Consider the following 23868-nt stretch of genomic DNA (forward strand, 5'->3'; position numbering starts at 1 on the left):
TAGTGGTAGTTATAGTGGTAGTTATAGCGGTAGTTATAGCATTAGTATAGTGGGTGTTATAGCATTAGTATAGTGGTAGTTATAGTGGTAGTTATAGTGGTAGTTATAGCGGTAGTTATAGCGGTAGTTATAGCATTAGTATAATGGGACTTATAGCATTAGTATAGTGGTAGTTATAGTGGTAGTTATAGTGGTAGTTATAGTGGTAGTCATAGCATTAGTATAGTGGAAGTTATAGTGGTAGTTATAGCATTAGTATAGTGGTAGTTATAGCATTAGTATAGTGGTAGTTATAGCATTAGTATAGTGGGAGTTATAGCATTAGTATAGTGGTAGTTATAGTGGTAGTTATGGTGGTAGTTATAGTGGTAGTTATAGCATTAGTATAGAGGTAATTATAGCATTAGTATAGTGGTAGTTATAGTGGTAGTTATAGTGGTAGTTATAGCGGTAGTTATAGCATTAGTATAGTGGGTGTTATAGCATTAGTATAGTGGTAGTTATAGTGGTAGTTATAGTGGTAGTTATAGCGGTAGTTATAGCATTAGTATAATGGGACTTATAGCATTAGTATAGTGGTAGTTATAGTGGTAGTTATAGTGGTAGTTATAGCGGTAGTTATAGCATTAGTATAGTGGGTGTTATAGCATTAGTATAGTGGTAGTTATAGTGGTAGTTATAGTGGTAGTTATAGCGGTAGTTATAGCGGTAGTTATAGCATTAGTATAATGGGACTTATAGCATTAGTATAGTGGTAGTTATAGTGGTAGTTATAGTGGTAGTTATAGCGGTAGTTATAGCATTAGTATAGTGGGTGTTATAGCATTAGTATAGTGGTAGTTATAGTGGTAGTCATAGTGGGAGTTATATATATATGTTCAGTCATGATTTGGAAAATGTTCCTTTCTCCTAGAATTGTTAGCTTGGCAGAGGAACCCCTGTTTGTGATAGGGTTTACCAACCCTTCATTAAGAGGGATCTTTTCTTCTTTCTACATCAAAGGCCTCGTTGACTTGAACCAGCAACCTCGCCGATACAGGACCAGGAGACCAGTCAACTCATTAGTTTCTGCGCCGTAGAGTTGGGGACCTCTTTGACTGTGGTACCGATGCCGGCAGAAACGCGTGCCACCGGGGACGGGACCTGCCAGGCTCTGTGCAGAACCCTGGTCTCTCAGAACGGGATCCAGAGAAACACGGCTGACATCTCCAAGTCTCTCCTCTACACATCACTGATGGGGCTGCTCCTGGTTGTACACAAAGAGGTGAGTGTTACTATACACATGTACATAGAAACACATCACTGATGGGGCTGCTGTTGAGGTTTGCAGGCTTTAGTTCCAGCCCAGCAGTTACATTCCTGGTTCTGAGTTGAATCAGCAGCTAATGAGTCATTGATGAGCCAAATGCTGGTTTTGAGTAAGAGCCTGCTGCACCCTGTGGTTGTATTGACAGGCATTAGGAGTTAAGTTGGTAAAGAAACACAGAACACAGCGTAGCAGCCCCACGGGTAGCGTAGCAGCCCCACGGGTAGCGTAGCAGCCCCACGGGTAGCGTCTCTAACTCTGTCACAGGTACCGTAGCAGCCCCACAGGTATCATAGCAGCTCTCAGGTAGCGTAGCAGCCTGATACCGTCTCTCACCCTGTCACAGGGACCGTCTCTAAGCCTGTCACTGGGACCGTCTCTAAGCCTGTCACAGGGACCGTCTCTAACCCTGTCACAGGGACCGTCTCTAACCCTGTCACAGGGACCGTCTCTCACCCTGTCACAGGGACCGTCTCTCACCCTGTCACAGGGACCGTCTCTCACCCTGTCACAGGGACCGTCTCTCACCCTGTCACAGGGACCGTCTCTCACCCTGTCACAGGGACCGTCTCTCACCCTGTCACAGGGACCGTCTCTCACCCTGTCACAGGGACCGTCTCTCACCCTGTCACAGGGACCGTCTCTCTCACCCTGTCACAGGGACCGTCTCTCACCCTGTCACAGGGACCGTCTCTCACCCTGTCACAGGGACCGTCTCTCACCCTGTCACAGGGACCGTCTCTCACCCTGTCACAGGGACCGTCTCTCACCCTGTCACAGGGACCGTCTCTCACCCTGTCACAGGGACCGTCTCTCACCCTGTCACAGGGACCGTAGCAGCCCCACTGGTACCGTCTCTAACCCGGTCACAGGGACCCTAGCAGCCCCACTGGTACCGTCTCTAACCCGGTCACAGGGACCCTAGCAGCCCCACTGGTACCGTCTCTAACCCGGTCACTGGTACCGTCTCTAACCCGGTCACTGGTACCGTCTCTAACCCGGTCACTGGTACCGTCTCTAACCCGGTCACTGGTACCGTCTCTAACCCGGTCACTGGTACCGTCTCTAACCCGGTCACTGGTACCGTCTCTAACCCGGTCACTGGTACCGTCTCTAACCCGGTCACAGGGACCGTAGCAGCCCCACTGGTACCGTCTCTAAGCCTGTCACAGGGACCGTCTCTAAGCCTGTCACAGGGACCGTCTCTAAGCCTGTCACAGGGACCGTCTCTAAGCCTGTCACAGGGACCGTCTCTAAGCCTGTCACAGGGACCGTCTCTAAGCCTGTCACAGGGACCGTCTCTAAGCCTGTCACTGGTACCGTCTCTAAGCCTGTCACTGGTACCGTCTCTAAGCCTGTCACTGGTACCGTCTCTAAGCCTGTCACTGGGACCGTCTCTAAGCCTGTCACTGGGACCGTCTCTAAGCCTGTCACAGGGACCGTCCCTAAGCCTGTCACAGGGACCGTCTCTAAGCCTGTCACTGGGACCGTCTCTAAGCCTGTCACTGGTACCGTCTCTAAGCCTGTCACAGGGACCGTCTCTAAGCCTGTCACTGGTACCGTCTCTAAGCCTGTCACTGGTACCGTCTCTAAGCCTGTCACTGGTACCGTCTCTAAGCCTGTCACTGGTACCGTCTCTAAGCCTGTCACTGGTACCGTCTCTAAGCCTGTCACAGGGACCGTCTCTAACCCTGTCACAGGGACCGTCTCTAACCCTGTCACAGGGACCGTCTCTAAGCCTGTCACTGGTACCGTCTCTAAGCCTGTCACTGGGACCGTCTCTAACCCTGTCACTGGGACCGTCTCTAACCCTGTCACTGGTACCGTCTCTAACCCTGTCACTGGTACCGTCTCTCACCCGGTCAGCAGTGTTCCCTGTGTGTAATAGGATAAACGGTGTAGCCTCTGCTGAGCCGAACCAGATAAACAGGCTTAATCTGGCTCACACACACGTTCCCATAAGACACACTCAAATTGACGTCCCTCACAGAAAAGAGAACTAACAAAGAAAATCACTTTGACAATCGAACCAAAACAGAAAGGGCTTTCAAAATGAGTTCTGAATGTTGGGGTTTTGGAAGGGGTTCTAAAAGACACCCACCATGGATCCCCACTAGGAAGGGGTTCTAAAAGACACCCACCATGAGTTCCCACTAGGAAGGGGTTCTAAAAGACACCCACCATGAGTTCCCACTAGGAAGGGGTTCTAAAAGACACCCACCATGGATCCCCACTAGGAAGGGGTTCTAAAAGACACCCACCATGAGTTCCCACTAGGAAGGGGTTCTAAAAGACACCCACCATGAGTTCCCACTAGGAAGGGGTTCTAAAAGACACCCACCAACATTTCCTTTCCAACTAATAAACAAGGGTTAGCAGCTCTTAAAATCCAGCTGGGCCAGCACAGATGTTACACATCCTGACTAATGAGGTGACTCTCTGGGACAGCACAGATGTTACACATCCTGACTAACGAGGTGACTCTCTGGGACAGGTAAAACGCATCCTGACTAATGAGGTGACTCTCTGGGACAGGTAAAACGCATCCTGACTAATGAGGTGACTCTCTGGGCCAGCACAGATGTTACACATCCTGACTAATGAGGTGACTCTCTGGGACAGCACAGATGTTACACATCCTGACTAATGAGGTGACTCTCTGGGACAGCACAGATGCTACACATCCTGACTAACGAGGTGACTCTCTGGGACAGCACAGATGCTACACATCCTGACTAACGAGGTGACTCTCTGGGACAGCACAGATGCTACACATCCTGACTAACGAGGTGACTCTCTGGGACAGCACAGATGCTACACATCCTGACTAATGAGGTGACTCTCTGGGACAGGTAAAACGCATCCTGACTAACGAGGTGACTCTCTGGGACAGCACAGATGCTACACATCCTGACTAACGAGGTGACTCTCTGGGACAGCACAGATGCTACACATCCTGACTAACGAGGTGACTCTCTGGGACAGCACAGATGCTACACATCCTGACTAATGAGGTGACTCTCTGGGACAGGTAAAACGCATCCTGACTAACGAGGTGACTCTCTGGGACAGCACAGATGCTACACATCCTGACTAACGAGGTGACTCTCTGGGACAGCACAGATGTTACACATCCTGACTAATGAGGTGACTCTCTGGGACAGCACAGATGTTACACATCCTGACTAACGAGGTGACTCTCTGGGACAGGTAAAACGCATCCTGACTAACGAGGTGACTCTCTGGGACAGGTAAAACGCATCCTGACTAATGAGGTGACTCTCTGGGACAGCACAGATGTTACACATCCTGACTAACGAGGTGACTCTCTGGGACAGCACAGATGTTACACATCCTGACTAACGAGGTGACTCTCTGGGACAGGTAAAACGCATCCTGACTAACGAGGTGACTCTCTGGGACAGGTAAAACGCATCCTGACTAACGAGGTGACTCCAGTACACAGACACACATGGGTGTGATGCCTGTAACAACTCACAGACCGACAACCGTATGCCAGTTCAGCTCTGACTGTCCCTTCACCTCAGCTCTGTCTGTCCCTTTCACCTCAGCTCTGTCTGTCTGTCCCTTTCACCTCAGCTCTGTCTGACTGTCCCTTTCACCTCAGCTCTGACTGTCCCTTCACCTCAGCTCTGACTGTCCCTTCACCTCAGCTCTGACTGTCCCTTCACCTCAGCTCTGACTGTCCCTTCACCTCAGCTCTGACTGTCCCTTCACCTCAGCTCTGACTGTCCCTTCACCTCAGCTCTGTCTGACTGTCCCTTCACCTCAGCTCTGTCTGACTGTCCCTTCACCTCAGCTCTGACTGTCCCTTCACCTCAGCTCTGTCTGACTGTCCCTTTCACCTCACCTCAGCTCTGTCTGTCCCTTCACCTCAGCTCTGACTGTCCCTTCACCTCAGCTCTGTCTGACTATCCCTTTCACCTCAGCTCTGACTGTCCCTTTCACCTCAGCTCTGTCTGACTGTCCCTTTCACCTCAGCTCTGTCTGTCCCTTCACCTCAGCTCTGACTGTCCCTTCACCTCAGCTCTGTCTGACTATCCCTTTCACCTCAGCTCTGTCTGACTATCCCTTTCACCTCTGTCTGACTGTCCCTTTCACCTCAGCTCTGACTGTCCCTTTCACCTCAGCTCTGACTGTCCCTTTCACCTCAGCTCTGACTGTCCCTTTCACCTCAGCTCTGACTGTCCCTTTCACCTCAGCTCTGACTGTCCCTTTCACCTCAGCTCTGACTGTCCCTTTCACCTCAGCTCTGACTGTCCCTTTCACCTCAGCTCTGACTGTCCCTTTCACCTCAGCTCTGACTGTCCCTTTCACCTCAGCTCTGACTGTCCCTTTCACCTCAGCTCTGTCTGACTGTCCCTTTCACCTCAGCTCTGTCTGACTGTCCCTTTCACCTCAGCTCTGTCTGACTGTCCCTTTCACCTCAGCTCTGTCTGACTGTCCCTTTCACCTCAGCTCTGTCTGACTGTCCCTTTCACCTCAGCTCTGTCTGACTGTCCCTTCACCTCAGCTCTGTCTGACTGTCCCTTTCACCTCAGCTCTGTCTGACTGTCCCTTTCACCTCAGCTCTGTCTGACTGTCCCTTTCACCTCAGCTCTGTCTGACTGTCCCTTTCACCTCAGCTCTGTCTGTCTGTCCCTTTCACCTCAGCTCTGTCTGTCTGCCCCTTTCACCTCAGCTCTGTCTGTCTGCCCCTTTCACCTCAGCTCTGACTGTCCCTTTCACCTCAGCTCTGACTGTCCCTTTCACCTCAGCTCTGACTGTCCCTTTCACCTCAGCTCTGACTGTCCCTTTCACCTCAGCTCTGACTTCGTCTGAATCTTCTCCACAGAAAGACCAGCTCAAGGTTGGGAGTGGAAGAGTCGGCCTTCGTAACGTAGGAAACACGGTAAGTACTTGTGTTTGACGTGTGATGTGTGTGTCAGGGTGAGGGAAATTTGGGAAATCGGTTCAAGGGTAGGTAACATAAACGTAACCACATGTAACACATGAATCTGCATTAGTATACGCATCAAAAGTCCCAATGCAAAATTACACTTCACTTTGACATTTATTACTTAAAGCCCGATCAGAATGCCAGATATGATGTAATATGGAGAATCTGGCAGGTGTAATGGGAACTCAAACAGAAAGAACGTAGAACTTCAAATTAAACAATCCTTTGCACTCATGACTATTGGTTTCAATTAGATTTTCATCCAACTTATTAGCAAATACTTAAATGTATTGTTACAAACAAAACTTGCAAGGTTGCTAGCCAACTGGCCTGTTAACCTTAACATTAGCAAGCTGGTAGGGCTATGTTAGCACTGACCCTTATTGATAATGGCGCCAGAGGGGGAGGGCTGACGTTTTTCGGGCTCCTAACCAACTGTGCTGTTTTGTTTGTTTTTCGCGTTGTTTGTAACTCATTTTTTGCCAAATTTTGCTGCTACCGTCTCTCATGACCGATAAGAGCTTCTGGATATCAGAACAGTGATTACTCACCTCGAACTGGACAAATATTTTTTCTTTAATGAGTCCGACGCGAAGGATATACTGCTTCTCAGAGGCCCAAATCCCCGTCATTCACGTGAAGAAAAGACAGGGGAGAAGGCTGGGGTCCTTGTAAGAATTTGCAGAGAAGTAGGCGAACCACAACTACTCTCCATATTATTGGCCAACTTCAATTATTGGAAAAGAAACTGGATCATCATCGATTAAGACTCTCCTACCAACGGGACATTAAAAACTGTAATATCTTATTGTAACATACACCTCTTGGAGGAGGGAACGCAACACCCTGCTACACTTAACTTCCCGTGGAGTGAAAGAGATATGTGACTGTAGGTGCGGGTAACAATGGGGACTCATCCGGGATAATTAAACCCACCTGACCCTGCTGCTCTGAGCTCACCTGTGGTTAGTGATTGAGGTGTGATGGTAGGTTGTGAGTTTGGATGATTTGTTTAGTTTATGTGTGTTCAGTAGGCTGCAGTGTACAAAATGGCTGCCTCTGTCATCTCCAAGTTTATTGAAGCGCCCTCTGTTGATCGTTTGGTGGGGTTGAGGAAAGTAGACCTTTTCGCTATAGCTGACCATTATGAACTCTTTATCCCCGAGAGGCGGCTGAGCTTTTGGTGCTAGTCAGGGAGGGTTTAATGAGAAACCAAATGTTCTCTTTGAAAGATGAGGAGAGGGAGGCTTCAGGAGACGGGTAGACCTTCCGATGCCAAGTCAGAGGACCCTTTATTTTCTGCTTCGGGTCGTTCAGATGGGACCGCTAGGCTGAAGCTGGCCCGGTTAGAAGCAGAACATAAGCAAAAGGATAAAGAGAGACAGATGAAGTTCGATTTATAAATTATGAAAATCGACAAGATGAGGATCCGACAACTGGAACTAGACGCTGGCGCCAGTGCGGCTCCACAACCTGCCCGTCATCATACCCGCTTCGATGTGATTCAAAATATTGCGCCGTTTCGGGAGTCGGAAGTTGATTCCTATTTCTCTGCATTTGAGCATGTTGCCGCTGCATTGGCCACTCGAGGTTTGGCCGCTCCTGTTACAATGTAAATTGTCTGGGAAAGCCCAGGAAGTAGTAGCTGCTCTCTCCCTGGAAGACAGTTTACACTACGATACAGTTAAAAGTATCTGTATAGTATCTATTTAATCGCTGGTGTTCAGCCAGCAAAGCTAACACCTTTGCTGATATTCAGGAGTTGATGCTATTGGAGGATTTTAAAAGCAACCTCCCTGATAGAATTGTAGTTCATTTAACTGAACAGAAACTGAACAGAAAGTGATGACATTGGCCCAGGCAGCAGTGTTGGCAGATGAGTCCGCTTTTACACACAAGACTGTCTTTGGTGCGCCTCGTTTTGAAGGCCAGACGATTACATCATCAGTGCCTCGTTCAGGTCGCTTCTCCTCCGACCTTAAGCCTTCGCACGAAATCCATTAATGTTTTTACCAAAAGGGTGATTGCGGACTGCCCGGTTTTTAAAAGTTTTTTTATTTAACCAGGTAGGCCAGTTGAGAACAAGTTCTCATTTACAACTGCGACCTGGCCAAGATAAAGCAAAGTAGCTTGACACATACAACAGAGTTACACATGGAGTAAAATAATAATAATAATATAATATATCCCATTTAGCAGACGCTTTTGTCCAAAGCGACTTACAAGTCGGCTGGGGCCACTACTTTTTACATATGGGTGGTCCCAGCGGGAATCGAACCCACGACGTTCTTCCCACGACGCTTGGCGTTGCAAGCGCCATGCTCTACCGACTGAGCCACACAGTAAAACAAACATACAGTCAATAATACAGTAGAAACAAGTCTATATATGATGTGAGCAAATGAGGTGAGATAAGGGAGGTAAAGGCAAAAAAAAGGCCATGGTGGCAAAGTAAATACAATATAGCAAGTAAAACACTGAAATGGTAGATTTGCAGTGGAAGAAAGTGCAAAGTCAAGATAGAAATAATGGGGTGCAAAGGAGCTAAATAAATAAATACAGTATGGGGAAGAGGTAGTTGTTTGTGCTAAATTTTAGATGGGCTATGTACAGGTGCAGTAAACTGTGAGCTGCTCTGACAGCTCGTGCTTAAAGCTAGTGAGGGAGATAAGTGTTCCCAGTTTTAGAGTTTTTTGTAGTTCGTTCCAGTCATTGGCGGCAGAGAACTGGAAGGAGAGGCGGCCAAAGGAAGAATTGGTTTTGGGGGTGACCAGAGAGATATACCTGCTGGAGCGCGTGCTACAGGTGGGTGCTGCTATGGTGACCGGCGAGCTGAGATAAGGGGAGACTTTACCTAGCAGGGTCTTGTAGATGACATGGAGCCAGTGGGTTTGGCGACGAGTATGAGGCGAGGGCCAGCCAACGAGAGCGTACAGGTCGCAGTAGTGGGTAGTATATGGGGCTTTGGTGACAAAACGGATGGCACTATGATAGAATGCATCCAGTTTGCTGAGTAGAGTGTTGGAGGCTATTTTGTAAATGACATCGCCGAAGTCGAGGATCAGTAGGATGGTCAGTTTTACAAGGGTATGTTTGGCAGCATGAGTGAAGGATGCTTTGTTGCGAAATTGGAAGCCAATTCTAGATTTAACTTGTTGTTTGATGTGAGTCTGGAAGGAGACTTTACAGTCTAACCAGACACCTAGGTATTTGTAGTTGTCCACATATTTTAAGTCAGAACCGTCCAGAGTAGTGATGTTGGATGGGCGGGCAGGTGCAGGCAGCATGCATTTAGTTTTACTTATATTTAAGAGCAATTGGAGGCCATGGAAGGAGAGTTCCATGGTATTGAAGCTTGCCTGGAGGGTTGTTAACACAGTGTCCAAAGAAGGGCCAGAAGTATACAGAATGGTGTCGTCTGCGTAGAGCTGGATCAGAGACTCACCAGCAGCATACAGAGAAGAGTGTCGGTCCAAGAATTTAACCCTGTGGCACCCCCATAGACACTGCCAGAGGTCCGGACAGCAGACCCTCTGATTTGACACACTGAATTCTATCAGAGAAGTAGTTGGTGAACCAGGCGAGGCAATCATTTGAGAAACCAAGGCTGTCGAGTCTGCCGATGAGGATGTGGTGATTGACAGAGTCGAAAGCCTTGGCCAGATCAATAAATACGGCTGCACAGTAATGTTTCTTATCGTTGGAGGTTAAGATATCGTTTAGGACCTTGAGCAGGGCTGAGGTGCACCCATGACCACCTCTGAAACCAGATTGCATAGCGGAGAAGGTATGGTGGGATTCGAAATGGTCGGTAATCTGTTTGTTGACTTGGCTTTCGAAGACCTTAGAAAGATCCTGTCTCTGCTCCGTTTATCTCTGCCGGTTGTGTTTCCTTAACTGGAGAACAAGCTGATCAAAAGCCCATACAAATCTTACGAGACACCGGGGCGGTGCAGTCAGTGATCGTTACTGATGCTTTACCCTGGTCTCCTGAAACGTATTGTGGCTCGCATGTCATATTACAGGGGATAGAGAGACAAACCGTACCTGTACCATTACACTGGGTCCACTTAGTGTCAGACTTGGTATCAGGACGTTTCCGTGTTGGTGTCTACACTGTCAGTAAAAGGAGTCACATTCCTAGTAGGGAACAATATCGCTGGTGGTAACTCCTGTTTTAGAAGTAGTAGTACCCAGAAATCAAAACTACAGATGATACATTTGTTCAAGCATTTCCCCATGTTTTTCCTGCTTGTGTGTTAACAATCTCGTAAACTGGGAGATGTGGTGGATTTGGATAGTTAAATTGTTGAGGTAGAAGACACCGAGTATTCCTTCTGCCAACAGTTTTTATGGGGGTAAAAACCTAGATAAAGGAAAGAGAAATCGCGGCAACTGGTTTGATACATTCACCTCTGAAGGTAAATAATGTACTTACATTCAGTAATCTGCTCTGATTTGTCATCCTGATGGTCCCAGAGATAAAAATGTAGCATAGTTTAGTTTGATAAAATACGTTTGTTCATTGGATATATTGAAATGTAGGAACTGGGGTCTACAGTTTGACCCCACTTCTGTCTATGGCTCCACACCCACCCTGCCCAGACATCTAGATGGGTTAAAGTTAGTGTATAAGCTAATGATCCATCATGTATGACATTCCTGGGAGTGTGTAAACTAAAATGTTGTATTACCATAGCATGTTTGTATGTACTTGAAAATTTATCAATTGACCAATTCGGCACATTTGGGCAGACTTGATACAAAATACTGTGCAGTATTGCAACGCTTCACTGGATCAATCTGAAACTTTGTGCACACACTGCTGCCATCTAGTGGCCAAAATCTAACTTGCACCTAAACTGCAATATTATATTCTGGCATTTCTCTTGCATTTCAAAGATGGAAGAATATTTTTTTCTAAACTCATGTTTATTATATTTGACCAGATTCTTTTTAAATTTACAATTTTTTATTGAACCTTTATTTAACTAGGCAAGTCAGTTAAGGACACATTCTTATTTACAATGACGGCCTACAGTAGATGTAATGTATTATATTCTCCTACATCTCCCACATTTCCACAAACTTCAGTGTTTCCTTTCAAATGGTATCAATAATATACATATCCTTGCTTCAGGTCCTGAGCTACAGACAGTTAGATTTGGGTCCTGAGCTACAGGCAGTTAGATTTGGGTCCTGAGCTACAGGCAGTTAGATGTGGGTCCTGAGCTACAGGCAGTTAGATTTGGGTCCTGAGCTACAGACAGTTAGATTTGGGTCCTGAGCTACAGGCAGTTAGATTTGGGTCCTGAGCTACAGACAGTTAGATTTGGGTCCTGAGCTACAGGCAGTTAGATTTGGGTCCTGAGCTACTGGCAGTTAGATGTGGGTCCTGAGCTACAGACAGTTAGATTTGGGTCCTGAACTACAGGCAGTTAGATTTGGGTCCTGAGCTACAGGCAGTTAGATGTGGGTCCTGAGCTACAGGCAGTTAGATTTGGGTCCTGAGCTACAGGCAGTTAGATTTGGGTCCTGAGCTACAGGCAGTTAGATTTGGGTCCTGAGCTACAGGCAGTTAGATTTGGGTCCTGAGCTACAGGCAGTTAGATGTGGGTCCTGAGCTACAGGCAGTTAGATTTGGGTCCTGAGCTACAGGCAGTTAGATTTGGGTCCTGAGCTACAGACAGTTAGATTTGGGTCCTGAGCTACAGGCAGTTAGATTTGGGTCCTGAGCTACAGGCAGTTAGATTTGGGTCCTGAGCTACAGGCAGTTAGACTTGGGTCCTGAGCTACAGGCAGTTAGATTTGGGTCCTGAGCTACAGACAGTTAGATTTGGGTCCTGAGCTACAGGCAGTTAGATTTGGGTCCTGAGCTACAGGCAGTTAGATGTGGGTCCTGAGCTACAGGCAGTTAGATTTGGGTCCTGAGCTACAGGCAGTTAGATTTGGGTCCTGAGCTACAGGCAGTTAGATTTGGGTCCTGAGCTACAGGCAGTTAGATTTGGGCCCTGAGCTACAGGCAGTTAGATGTGGGTCCTGAGCTACAGACAGTTAGATTTGGGTCCTGAGCTACAGGCAGTTAGATTTGGGTCCTGAGCTACAGACAGTTAGATTTGGGTCCTGAGCTACAGACAGTTAGATTTGGGTCCTGAGCTACAGGCAGTTAGATTTGGGTCCTGAGCTACAGACAGTTAGATTTGGGTCCTGAGCTACAGGCAGTTAGATTTGGGTCCTGAGCTACAGGCAGTTAGATTTGGGTCCTGAGCTACAGGCAGTTAGATGTGGGTCCTGAGCTACAGGCAGTTAGATTTGGGTCCTGAGCTACAGGCAGTTAGATTTGGGTCCTGAGCTACAGGCAGTTAGATTTGGGTCCTGAGCTACAGACAGTTAGATGTGGGTCCTGAGCTACAGGCAGTTAGATTTGGGTCCTGAGCTACAGGCAGTTAGATTTGGGTCCTGAGCTACAGGCAGTTAGATGTGGGTATGTCATTTTAGGTGAACATTGAAAAACAAAGAGGTTTTATGTTACTAAGTCTTTGACCACATTGTGTTACTCTGGTGAGTAAAAACTCATGATTTCATCTCTCTCTCTCAGTGTTTTCTGAATGCGGTGGTTCAGTGTCTATCTCACACCAGAGGTCTGAGGGACTACTGTCTGGTCAAAGCCTACAGACAGGAGATGTGCAGTACAGAGGAACCACACCTCATGGAGGGTAAATACAACCTTTTCCTTTCCTCTCTCCCTTTCCTCAGCGGTTCTCTGACCTCTAACCTCTCCCACCCAGCGTTCTCCCAGGTGCTGTTGAGTCTCTGGGATGTGAACGAAGAAAACCAAAACACAGAAGTGAATCCTGGGAAGTTCTACAGCATCTTCAAAGACGCGGTGCCTTACTTCAGCGGATACAGGTAGGTGTGCGCAAGGCCCTGGGCATAAGTGGTTCAGTCTGGTCACAACTTACTGTTCAACATTTGAGCAAATCAAGGTGCAATTTCAAAATGTCTTACGTCAGTCACTGACAGTCACTCAATTAGCCCATGTTAGCTAACATTTTTCTTTAGATTGATTGGTAAGTTGGTCAAGCGGCCAGCTATCTAAACGTAGTAATCATTGCCGAATTATCACCCGGGCATGAAGGGCACATGCCCAGGGGGCCTGACTTTCAGGGGGCACCCCATTTGATTTGGTCATTTTCACTCAGATATCATAATGACATGGCTTAAGTCATGGAAAAAATTGTAGAATTTAAAAAGAAATTCTCCACACCATGGCAAAATGTGTAAAACCTCAGGAAATTATCTGAAAAACGGACATTTCCTCACCCCATGGCAAAATTATTAGCATGTATTTAGTTATAAAATTGCTAAATGTTCTCTCTGCCCCATGTCAAAAATGTGTAGAATTAAAGGAAATTAACTTTAAAACAAAAATCTCTTTAAAGACCAAATCTCGTCTAGGGCTCCCAAAAGAATAGAGCCGGCCGTGTGTGTGCACGTGCAAAACTATTGTAAAGCAGTGAGAACATCTCTACTTCCTTCCAGTCAACAGGATGCTCAGGAGTTTCTGAGGTTCTTATTGGACAGGCTTCACTGTGAGATCAACCGCCGGCCGTACGTCCGGCTCACCAGCCTGGAGCCTGAACCCAAATGCACCACAGTCAGGTACAGAGACATGGAAGGGTCCAAATGCACTAAAGACCACCTAATGACCTACTGAGGCAAGATTCAACCTCTTGTCTTAAATATAAACGTTCCACCCTCTTTCTAACTCTCTCTCTCTTTCACTCTGTCTCTCCCTATCTCGCTCTCTCTTTCACTCTCTCTCCCTATCTCTTTCACTCTGTCTCTCCCTATCTCGCTCTCTCTTTCACTCTGTCTCTCCCTATCTCTTTCACTCTGTCTCTCCCTATCTCGCTCTCTCTTTCACTCTGTCTCTCCCTATCTCTCTCTCTCTTTCACTCTGTCTCTCCCTATCTCGCTCTCTCTTTCCCTCTGTCTCTCCCTAACTCTCTCTTTCACTCTGTCTCTCCCTAACTCTCTCTCTCTTTCCCTCTGTCTCTCCCTATCTCTCTCTCTCTCTCTCTCTTTCACTCTGTCTCTCCCTAACTCTCTCTCTCTTTCACTCTGTCTCTCCCTATCTCTCTCTCTCTTTCACTCTGTCTCTCCCTATCTCTCTCTCTTTCACTCTGTCTCTCCCTATCTCTCTCTCTCTTTCCCTCTGTCTCTCCCTATCTCTCTCTCTCTTTCCCTCTGTCTCTCTGTCTTTCCCTCTGTCTCTCCCGATCTCTCTCTCTCTTTCACTCTCTCTCCCTAACTCTCTCTCTCTTTCCCTCTGTCTCTCTCTCTTTCCCTCTGTCTCTCCCGATCTCTCTCTCTCTTTCACTCTGTCTCTCCCGATCTCTCTCTCTCTCTTTCACTCTGTCTCTCCCTGTCTCTCTCTCTCTTTCACTCTGTCTCTCCCTAACTCTCTCTCTCTTTCCCTCTGTCTCTCTCTTTCACTCTGTCTCTCCCGATCTCTCTCTCTCTTTCACTCTGTCTCTCCCGATCTCTCTCTCTCTTTCACTCTGTCTCTCCCGATCTCTCTCTCTCTTTCACTCTGTCTCTCCCTATCTCTCTCTCTCTTTCACTCTGTCTCTCCCTGTCTCTCTCTCTCTTTCACTCTGTCTCTCCCTGTCTCACTCTCTCTCAGGATTGACGAGCAGGCATCTGCAATGTGGAAGAGACACCTGGAGAGGGACGACAGTAAGATCGTAGGTGAGCATGAAGAGATTTGGAGTTGCTGATCACATCACAGTATTGTAACCTTTTATTTCTTAAGATTAGTTTATTGTCATCGTGATCTATTCCTCTCTCTCTCGCTCTCAGATCTGTTTACAGGTCAGCTGCGTAGTTCTCTCCACTGCTCTGTGTGTTCTCACCACTCCACCTGCTTCGACGTCTTCTGCGACCTGTCTCTACCCGTCCCGAAGAGGAGTGCAGCAGGGGGCGGGTCTCTGAGGGAGTGTCTTGATCTGTTCACACAGGAAGAGAAGCTGGATGAGGAGAACGCACCTGTAAGACAACACTGTATTTTTCAGTCTTTTCCAGAAGTACTAAACAGCTGATAATAGCCGGCTACTTTTTCCACTTCATTAACTCGGGCCAACTGAATAAAGTCAATCTCCTAAACCCCTTTGCTATTCCTAAATCCAACAACATAGTTATATGTCCATGGTATCTCATCGAGACAGTAAACCAAGTCATATCGAGTCCTGCCGGTGACCGCTTAAGTGACTTGTCAGTGTAGCCTGATGAGTTGGGTTGTTCAGGAACAAAGCAATAGGGTCCAGCTGTTTACGTCATCTATCGGGGCGGTCATCTCTCGGGGTCTCTATTCTGTCCCCTGCTGATAGGTCATCTCTCAGGGAGTGGATATTTAGAACGTCCCCCGCCGGTAGCCGTGCCTGGGACGTCCCCCGCCGGTAGCCGTGTCTGGGACGTCCCCCACCGGTAGCCGTGCCTGGGACGTCCCCCACCGGTAGCCGTGTCTGGGACGTCCCCCACCGGTAGCCGTGTCTGGGACGTCCCCCACCGGTAGCCGTGTCTGGGACGTCCCCCACCGGTAGCCGTGTCTGGGACGTCCCCCACCGGTAGCCGTGCCTGGGACGTCCCCCACCGGTAGCCGTGCCTGGGACGTCCCCCACCGGTAGCCGTGTCTGGGACGTCCCCCACCGGTAGCCGTGTCTGGGACGTCCCCCACCGGTAGCCGTGTCTGGGACGTCCCCCACCGGTAGCCGTGTCTGGGACGTCCCCCACCGGTAGCCGTGCCTGGGACGTCCCCCACCGGTAGCCGTGTCTGGGACGTCCCCCGCCGGTAGCCGTGTCTGGGACGTCCCCCACCGGTAGCCGTGACTGGGACGTCCCCCACCGGTAGCCGTGGGAGCATCTGCTCTGGTGACCTATCAGCAGCATAGAGACCCTGAAGCATCTGCTCTGAGAGATGACATCCAGCCGGACACCTCTCGAACAAAGACTATCTTTGAACGGATCTTTTAGGTCAAACTGAACCGAATCGCATCGGTGTGAGAGCAGTTCAATTGGCTCCTTAATTTGCATACTGATAGGCTTACGACTTTTTTAGCGTTTATCTGCAGATACATTTCGAAAACATTTTGAAGATGTTGAATAGTCAGGAACAATAGGTAGTGGACAGAGAGCCTCATTCTGGTCCCAAAAAATATGAAATAAGAAAAACCGATGAAAGGATAGATAAGCTAATGTCATGATACTTATAGTAATATTAAAGATATGGATATTGGCCTACTGTGTCCACCATGAAGGAGTCAACTGCTGCTTTGTGTGTAGCAGAGGCCTGTCTCACTTTGAATAAAACGGAGTGAACAACATTTTTGCATTTAAAAAACAAACAATTTTCCTGCAATTCTGTATTTTTTTTCTTCAACAGGGAATCCATGTAAATATAACAGAACACAAACTTTTTCTGTTTTCGCTACAATAAGCTGAAGTGAAAGAGGAGACTATATTTACTTTTTTTTGCCACAAATTAAATTCAAAGGGTAGACTAGTTTTTCTGACTAAATTACTAATCTACTGCCTTCCCTGTCGGGAGAGGGGGCAGGATGTTTGAGTCACAGAGTTGGTAGGGTTTCAGACCTGTCAATCAATCACTGTGGGTGTCCTGACAATCCCACCCACGGTGATCCATTCACAGGCCTAACTGTTAAAGGAATAGTTCACCCAAATTACAAAATTAAACATTTCTTTCCTTACTCTAAGCGTTCAAATCAGCAGAACCAATATAATACACACTTTGAAAAACAACTTGCAGTTAAACTGTGAATATGCCTTTAATCTCAAGAGAAGACAGGTTTAAATGTTTAAAAACATTTCCATAGAAAACAGACCTGATCCTATAAGCTAGTAAAGGGTGGGCAATTCAAAGCTGTGTTTGTTAGGGATGGACAAAAAGCCCCCCGAGGACTGGACTTGCCCACCCATGAGACGATAGCCAGAACAATCCTCTACCTACCTCACTTGCAGTAATGGTTGACGTCGAAGACAACAGTGTATAAGATCTGAACCGGTTTGCCATGTTGCGGTATATGGTGTGTAGGAGTACAGTGTGAATTCATACATTTTCAGTCATTCTAATTGCAAAGCCATATCTTTCTGTTGAATACCTTACTTATTTTGACCAATCTGGGAGGTAAAAGTCGTTCAAATATTCAATAATTTATCTGTGTATTTCGGGTTGGAATCAAGGCATTAGAATGTTCCAGAGGACAGCGACATAGAGCTGCTCCTGCAACAAATTGAAACGTCAGGGGGCCTCTGGGCCTCCCCAGCGTTGAACTCCCTGGCTGGCTACTCCATGTACTTACGGAAGACACTTGTTCACACCTTGATAGTTAATTTCAAATACTTTATCTTTATGCCTGTTAGAGCTGGCCAGGCTTATGAATAAACCAATAGAAAGGTCCCAAAAACTTCAAACCCCGCCATTAGGTTAGGGCCCCATTGGCACTCCAGGCAGACTCAAACACTCAAAGTATTTGAACATGAGGTCTGATCGTTTTTCTCGGAGAGTAAAAAACCATTGAGAAAGACAGTTTTCATGGATGGAGAATATCAACACACATTGTTCTTCCATTCAGTGTGTATTTCAAACGTGTGTGTGTGTGTGTGTGTGTGTGTGTGTGTGTGTGTGTTGCAGATGTGCGAGAGGTGTAACAGACGGACAGAGAGCACCAAGAGGCTGACCATCCAGCGATTCCCACAGGTCATCGTCATGCGTATCCTTAGTAACGCTAACTTAGCAACACTTCCTCATCTACCTACCCCACTTGCAGTAATGGTTGATGTCGAAGACCTTAACAGTGTATTAGATCTGAACCGGTTTGCCATGTCGCGGTATATGGTGTGTAGGAGTACAGTGTGTGTCTCCTTCCCTCTGACCAGCCTGGATATGGGGCCCTACGGACCGGTCGACTGTGGTAATCTCTCTCTCTCTCCTCTCTCGCTCTCTCTGTCTCTCCCTCCCTGTCTCTCATACAAAACATTAGGAACATTTTGCGCTCAGAACAGCCCCAATTCAGTGGGGGATGAACGCTACAAGGTGTTGAAAGCGTTCCTCAGGAATGCTGGCCCATGTTGACGCCAATGCTTCCCACAGTTGGCTGGTGGACCATTCTTGATACACATGGGAAACTGAGCGTTGGAAAACCCCAGCAGCATTGCAGTTCTTGACACTCCTGGCACCTAGACCCCGTTCAAAGGCACTTCAATCGTCGTTTGTCTTGCCCCTTCACCCTCTGAATGGCACCCATCTTTAACCTGTCTCCTCTTCGTCTACACTGATATTGAAGTGGTTTAAACAGGTGGCATCAAAATTCCCCTGGTCAGTCTGCCATGGAGATAATACTCTGCACATCTTTCTTTATACTGCATCTCTCTTCTCTTCTTTCTTTTTATAAAAAAGTGTTTTATTTTTTACACTCTTTTTTCTCCTCAACGTAGTGGTTCCAAATGTTTAGTAAATGTTTTAGTAGCTACGATCTTGTCCCATCGCTACAACTCCCGTACGGCTCGGGAGAGACGAAGGTCGAAAGTCACGCGTCCTCCGAAACACAACCCAACCAAGCCACACTGCTTCTGAACACAGCGCGCATCCAATCCGGAAGCCAGCCGCACCAATGTGTCGGAGGAAACACCGTGCACCTGGCAACCTGACTAGCGTGCACTGCGCCTGGCCCGCCACAGGAGTCGCTAGAGCGCGACCGGCCAAACCCTCCCGAACCCGGCCAATTGTGCGTTGCCCCATGGACTTCCCTGTCGCGGCCTGGGCTTGAACCCAGCGTCTCTCTTTCTTTCTATCGCTCCCTCCTCCTCCCCTGCTATCTTTATATTTCCCATTACCTTTCTCCCTTTTCTCTGATCTTATTCTCTCCTTTAGCCTTTTTGTATTTGTGTAGTAGTCATGTATCCATAAGCGGGGTGATGACCCTCCCGTCTCTCTCTCTCTCCCCAGGTCCCGTGTTGTATGATCTGTATGCAGTGTGTAACCACAGTGGGACAGTCAACATGGGCCACTACACCGCCTGTTGCCTGGAGAACGACGGATCGGGATGGTGCTGTTACAACGACTCCTGGTCAGTGACACACAGACTCAGGCTCTCACACCCTTTCTGGGGAGGCAGGTGGCCTAGTGGTTAGAGTGTAGAGGCGGCAGGTAGCCTAGTGGTTAGAGTGTAGAGGTGGCAGGTAGCCTAGTGGTTAGAGTGTAGAGGAGGCAGGTGGCCTAGTGGTTAGAGTGTAGAGGCGGCAGGTGGCCTAGTGGTTAGAGTGTAGAGGCGGCAGGTGGCCTAGTGGTTAGAGTGTAGAGGCGGCAGGTGGCCTAGTGGTTAGAGTGTAGAGGCGGCAGGTGGCCTAGTGGTTAGAGTGTAGAGGCGGCAGGTAGCCTAGTGGTTAGAGTGTAGAGGCGGCAGGTGGCCTAGTGGTTAGAGTGTAGAGGCGGCAGGTAGCCTAGTGGTTAGAGTGTAGAGGCGGCAGGTGGCCTAGTGGTTAGAGTGTAGAGGCGGCAGGTGGCCTAGTGGTTAGAGCGTTGGACTAGTAAAGGTTGCTAGATCGAATCCCCCGAGCTGACAAGGTAAAAATGTGTCGTTCTGCCCCTGAACAGGCAGTTAACCCACTGTTCCTAGGTCATCATTGAAAATAAGAAGTTGTTCTTAACTGACTTGCCTGGTTAAATAAAGGTCAAATTAAACAATACACACATGCTACATGGCATGCTACATCACGTTTGGTGGTTTTAACATTGTAGCAAACCGCTTCGAATGCATATCCAATACATTGATGGTTTCTTGTTAATCTCTCTCTGTGTCTCTCTCTCTGTGTCTCTCTCTCTGTGTCTCTCTCTCTGTGTCTCTCTCTCTGTGTCTCTCTCTCTGTGTCTCTCTCTCTGTCTCTGTCTCTCTCTCTGTCTCTCTCTCTGTGTCTCTGTCTCTCTCTCTGTGTCTCTCTCTCTGTGTCTCTCTCTCTGTGTCTCTCTCTCTGTGTCTCTCTCTCTGTGTCTCTCTCTGTGTCTCTCTCTCTGTGTCTCTCTCTCTGTGTCTCTCTCTCTGTGTCTCTGTCTCTCTCTGTCTCGCTCTCCCTCTCTTTTGCTCTCTCTCTCTCTCTCTGTGTCTCTCTCTCTGTCCCGTTCAGTGTGACTCCTATATCAGAGAACCAACTGCAGTCTGCTCAGGCCTACATCCTCTTCTACCAACGCAGGAAGTGAACCATCGGGCAGCCAATCACTACAGCTGTAACTGCAAGCATAGCATTCAGCAGCTAATCGCTACAGCTGTTACTACAAATGGAATATTACAAACAGCTGTGATGTAGCGCTATTGTAACCAAGCAACCAGCATCTCAACCAACTGGTCTGATGTTGGACTACTTGAGGTTTGAGTGAGTCTGGGACAAAGACAGCACAAGGGATAGAAAGACAGAAGAATGGAATAGACGGCTTGGGTGAGGAGAGGAGAAAGAGAAGACCAGTGTTCCAGCTCAGCTAGGAGTGTGTGTGTGTGTGTGTGGACCTTCAGTTCAAACAGACAGTTATCACTGGACACACAACCATGAGGAAACATGTCAACAAACATGTTATCGGACACTATTAACTTGTGCTACACACCAACTTAACCAACTATCGGACAGACCGCTTTACAGAGAAGCCTTCAGAATATTCTGTGTTATAATAGACGATGTCTGTCCTTGTAGAAACATTCATTTACGCTGAGTAGAAAGTCGCTTTTTATTTTTATAAAACTAGGACTGTTTATCAAAGGGGTGTTTGAGCAACTTATGACATTTTTTCTAAATTAACAATTATTTAAATGATCATTTCTTTACATAATCCCTTGTTTGTTTTTTCCTTTCTTATTTAACTTAATTCATTTGATTAAAATGTTTTGTTTCGCTTTTTCTTGTCAAGTGCAAAAGTAAATAAAACTGGTGAGTTGGTATGACGTTATATTTTCACTAAGTATTTCTTTCCAAGTTAATTTATTAACAGATCTGCAGACACTTCTAAAGATAGATCTATTTCTATGCTGCTAGTGCGTGACAAGCCAAATTGGGCTGGGACTTCAGGTTGGACCGAAAGTAGTGTACCCTGGGTTTATAAGCACCGATATCGACTCTGCCACTTGAGCTTTTGGGGCACAGTTGATAGCGCACTGGACTTTATATTTTTAATTTAATTAGGCAAGTCATTTAAGAACAAATTCTTATTTACAATGACAGCCTACCAAAAGGCAAAAGGCCTCCTGCGGGGACGGGGGGCCTGGGATTAAAAATATAAAAACACACATCATGACAAGAGAGACAACACAACACTACATGAGCCTCCCTAGCTGTGCCACCAGAGATCCTGGTTCGAGTCCAGGCTCTGTCGCAGCCGGCTGCGACCGGGAGGCCCATGGGGTGGCGCACAATTGGCCCAGTGTCGTCCGGGTTAGGGGAGGGTTTTGCCGGCAGGGATGTCCTTGTCGCTCTAGCGACTCCTTGTGGTGGGCCGGGCACAGTGCACGCTGACCAGGTCACCAGGTGCATGGTGTTTCCTCTAACACGTTGGTGCGGCTGGCTTCCGGGTTAAGTGGGCATTGTGTCAAGAAGCAGTGCGACCAGGTTGGGTTGTGTATCGGAAGACGCATGGCTCTCAACCTTGGCCTCTCCCGAGTCCATATGGGAGTTGCAGTGATGAGACAAGACTGTAACTACCAATTGGATACCATGATATTGGGGAGAAAAAAAACCTAAGACAACAACATGGTAGCAACGCAACACGGTAGCAACGCAACACGGTAGCAACGCAACACGGTAGCAACGCAACACGGTAGCAACGCAACCTGGTAGCAACACAACATGACAACAACATGGTAGCAACACATGACAACAACATGGTAGCAACACATGACAACAACATGGTAGCAACACAACATGATAGCAACATGGTAGCAACACATGACAACAACATGGTAGCAACACAACATGATAGCAACACAACATGACAACATGGTAGCAACACAACATAGGTAATGCCTAGAGGGTGTAGGGGTTAGGTAATGCCTAGAGGGGTGTGGGGCTAGGTAATGCCTAGAGGGATGTAGGGGCTAGGTAATGCCTAGAGGGGTGTGGGTTTAGGTAATGCCTAGAGGGATGTAGGGGCTAGGTAATGCCTAGAGGGGGTAGGTGTTAATCTGGAAAGATAATGTGGACATGGTGGGTTTGATATGAAACTGTGTCATGAGGCCTAGAGGAGGAGGAATGGAGAATGTACAGGGTGGGGTTCATCCCAAACAGAGGAATGGAGAATGTACAGGGTGGGGTTCATCCCAAACAGAGGAATGGAGAATGTACAGGGTGGGGTTCATCCCAAACAGAGGAATGGAGAATGTACAGGGTGGCTTCCTGTCCTGGTCAACCCAGCTGTCTAGTGCCTTCATAGAGGGAAAGATGTTGAAGGGAATTTGGGCCAAGCCACATGTAGAACAATACACCTTTTAGGTTTTAACATGACACAGTCGTCTTGGGAATCAGAGGGGGGCCTTACGTTATGAACCAAGTGTGTGTGTTGTATGCGTCTGCTTGCAGCTACATATGAGTGTTAGTCCTGTTCGTTATGTTCACCTCTTAGTTGCGTCCCCTCAGCCCTATTTCATAAAGAAGCATAACTGTATCTGCTTCTTCGGGCCCTAGATCCGGCTCCGCAGACTTCTGTGTGTGTGTGTGTGTGTGTGTGTGTGTGTGTGTGTGTGTGTGTCAGTGGCTGTTCGTGTTGTTCAACATCAGTGATGAAAATTTATTTTTAAATCATTTCTTTGACAGCATCCTGGATGGCTGTCATTCATATTCCATTCACCCAGTTCCGTAACCTCCATAGGTTTAGCCGACTACATGAGCATGTCATTTCCCCTTACCAGTCATGAGGTTGCTACAACCTAGCCCAGTGTTTCTCAAACTGGGTCCTGGGGACTCCAAGGGGGACACAGTTCGTTGTTTTTTTTTGTTACACAGCTGATTTACATCACCTAATCTGTGTAGTGCTATGGCAAAAACCAAAACGGGCACCCCTTGGGGTCGTCAGAACCGAGTTTGGGAAACACTGACCTAGCCTATAAATGAACGTTTATAGCGTAGATTGACAGGTCGAGAGAGAAATTGGTGGTAATCACGGTGACAAGACAGTGACACATTCAATAGCGCCTTGCACACTCTTGCCTGCATCTAGCTGATCTAGGGTGTAATCATTATTTAGGTTGGTCACTCCTTGTTTTCTTCCATTTGCTTCTGTTTAAGAAACGTTTTGTAAACAACAGCACGATATCTAAGGAAGTCTCGAGCCATTGCTCACCTGAGGTAGAGTTTCTCATGATAAGCTACAGACCACATTACCTACCGAGAGAGCTTTCATCTGCATTCTTTGTAGCTGTTTACATACCACCACAGTCAGAGGCTGGCACCAAGATAGCATTGAATGAGCTGTTTTCCGCCATAAGCAAACAAGAAAACACTCACCCAGAGGCGGCGCTCCTAGTGGCCGGGGACTTTAATGCAGGGA

General features: G+C 47.5%; 1 protein-coding gene across 1 annotated transcript; it reads left to right on the forward strand.

Moving 5' to 3' along the window:
- Positions 1–1108: 1108 nt before the first annotated feature.
- On the forward strand, positions 1109–21279 carry usp21 (ubiquitin specific peptidase 21). Its single transcript, XM_064956117.1, has 11 exons — positions 1109–1270; positions 6171–6218; positions 12865–12982; positions 13055–13175; positions 13809–13928; positions 14956–15020; positions 15132–15319; positions 17980–18058; positions 18152–18259; positions 19294–19414; positions 20469–21279. Exons 1-11 carry the CDS (start codon positions 1109–1111, stop codon positions 20539–20541), a joined length of 1203 nt encoding a protein of 400 aa, XP_064812189.1. The 3' UTR covers positions 20542–21279.
- Positions 21280–23868: the final 2589 nt, after the last annotated feature.

This window comes from Oncorhynchus masou, chromosome 33, assembly GCF_036934945.1.
Source record: "Oncorhynchus masou masou isolate Uvic2021 chromosome 33, UVic_Omas_1.1, whole genome shotgun sequence".
Lineage (NCBI taxonomy): Eukaryota > Metazoa > Chordata > Actinopteri > Salmoniformes > Salmonidae > Oncorhynchus > Oncorhynchus masou.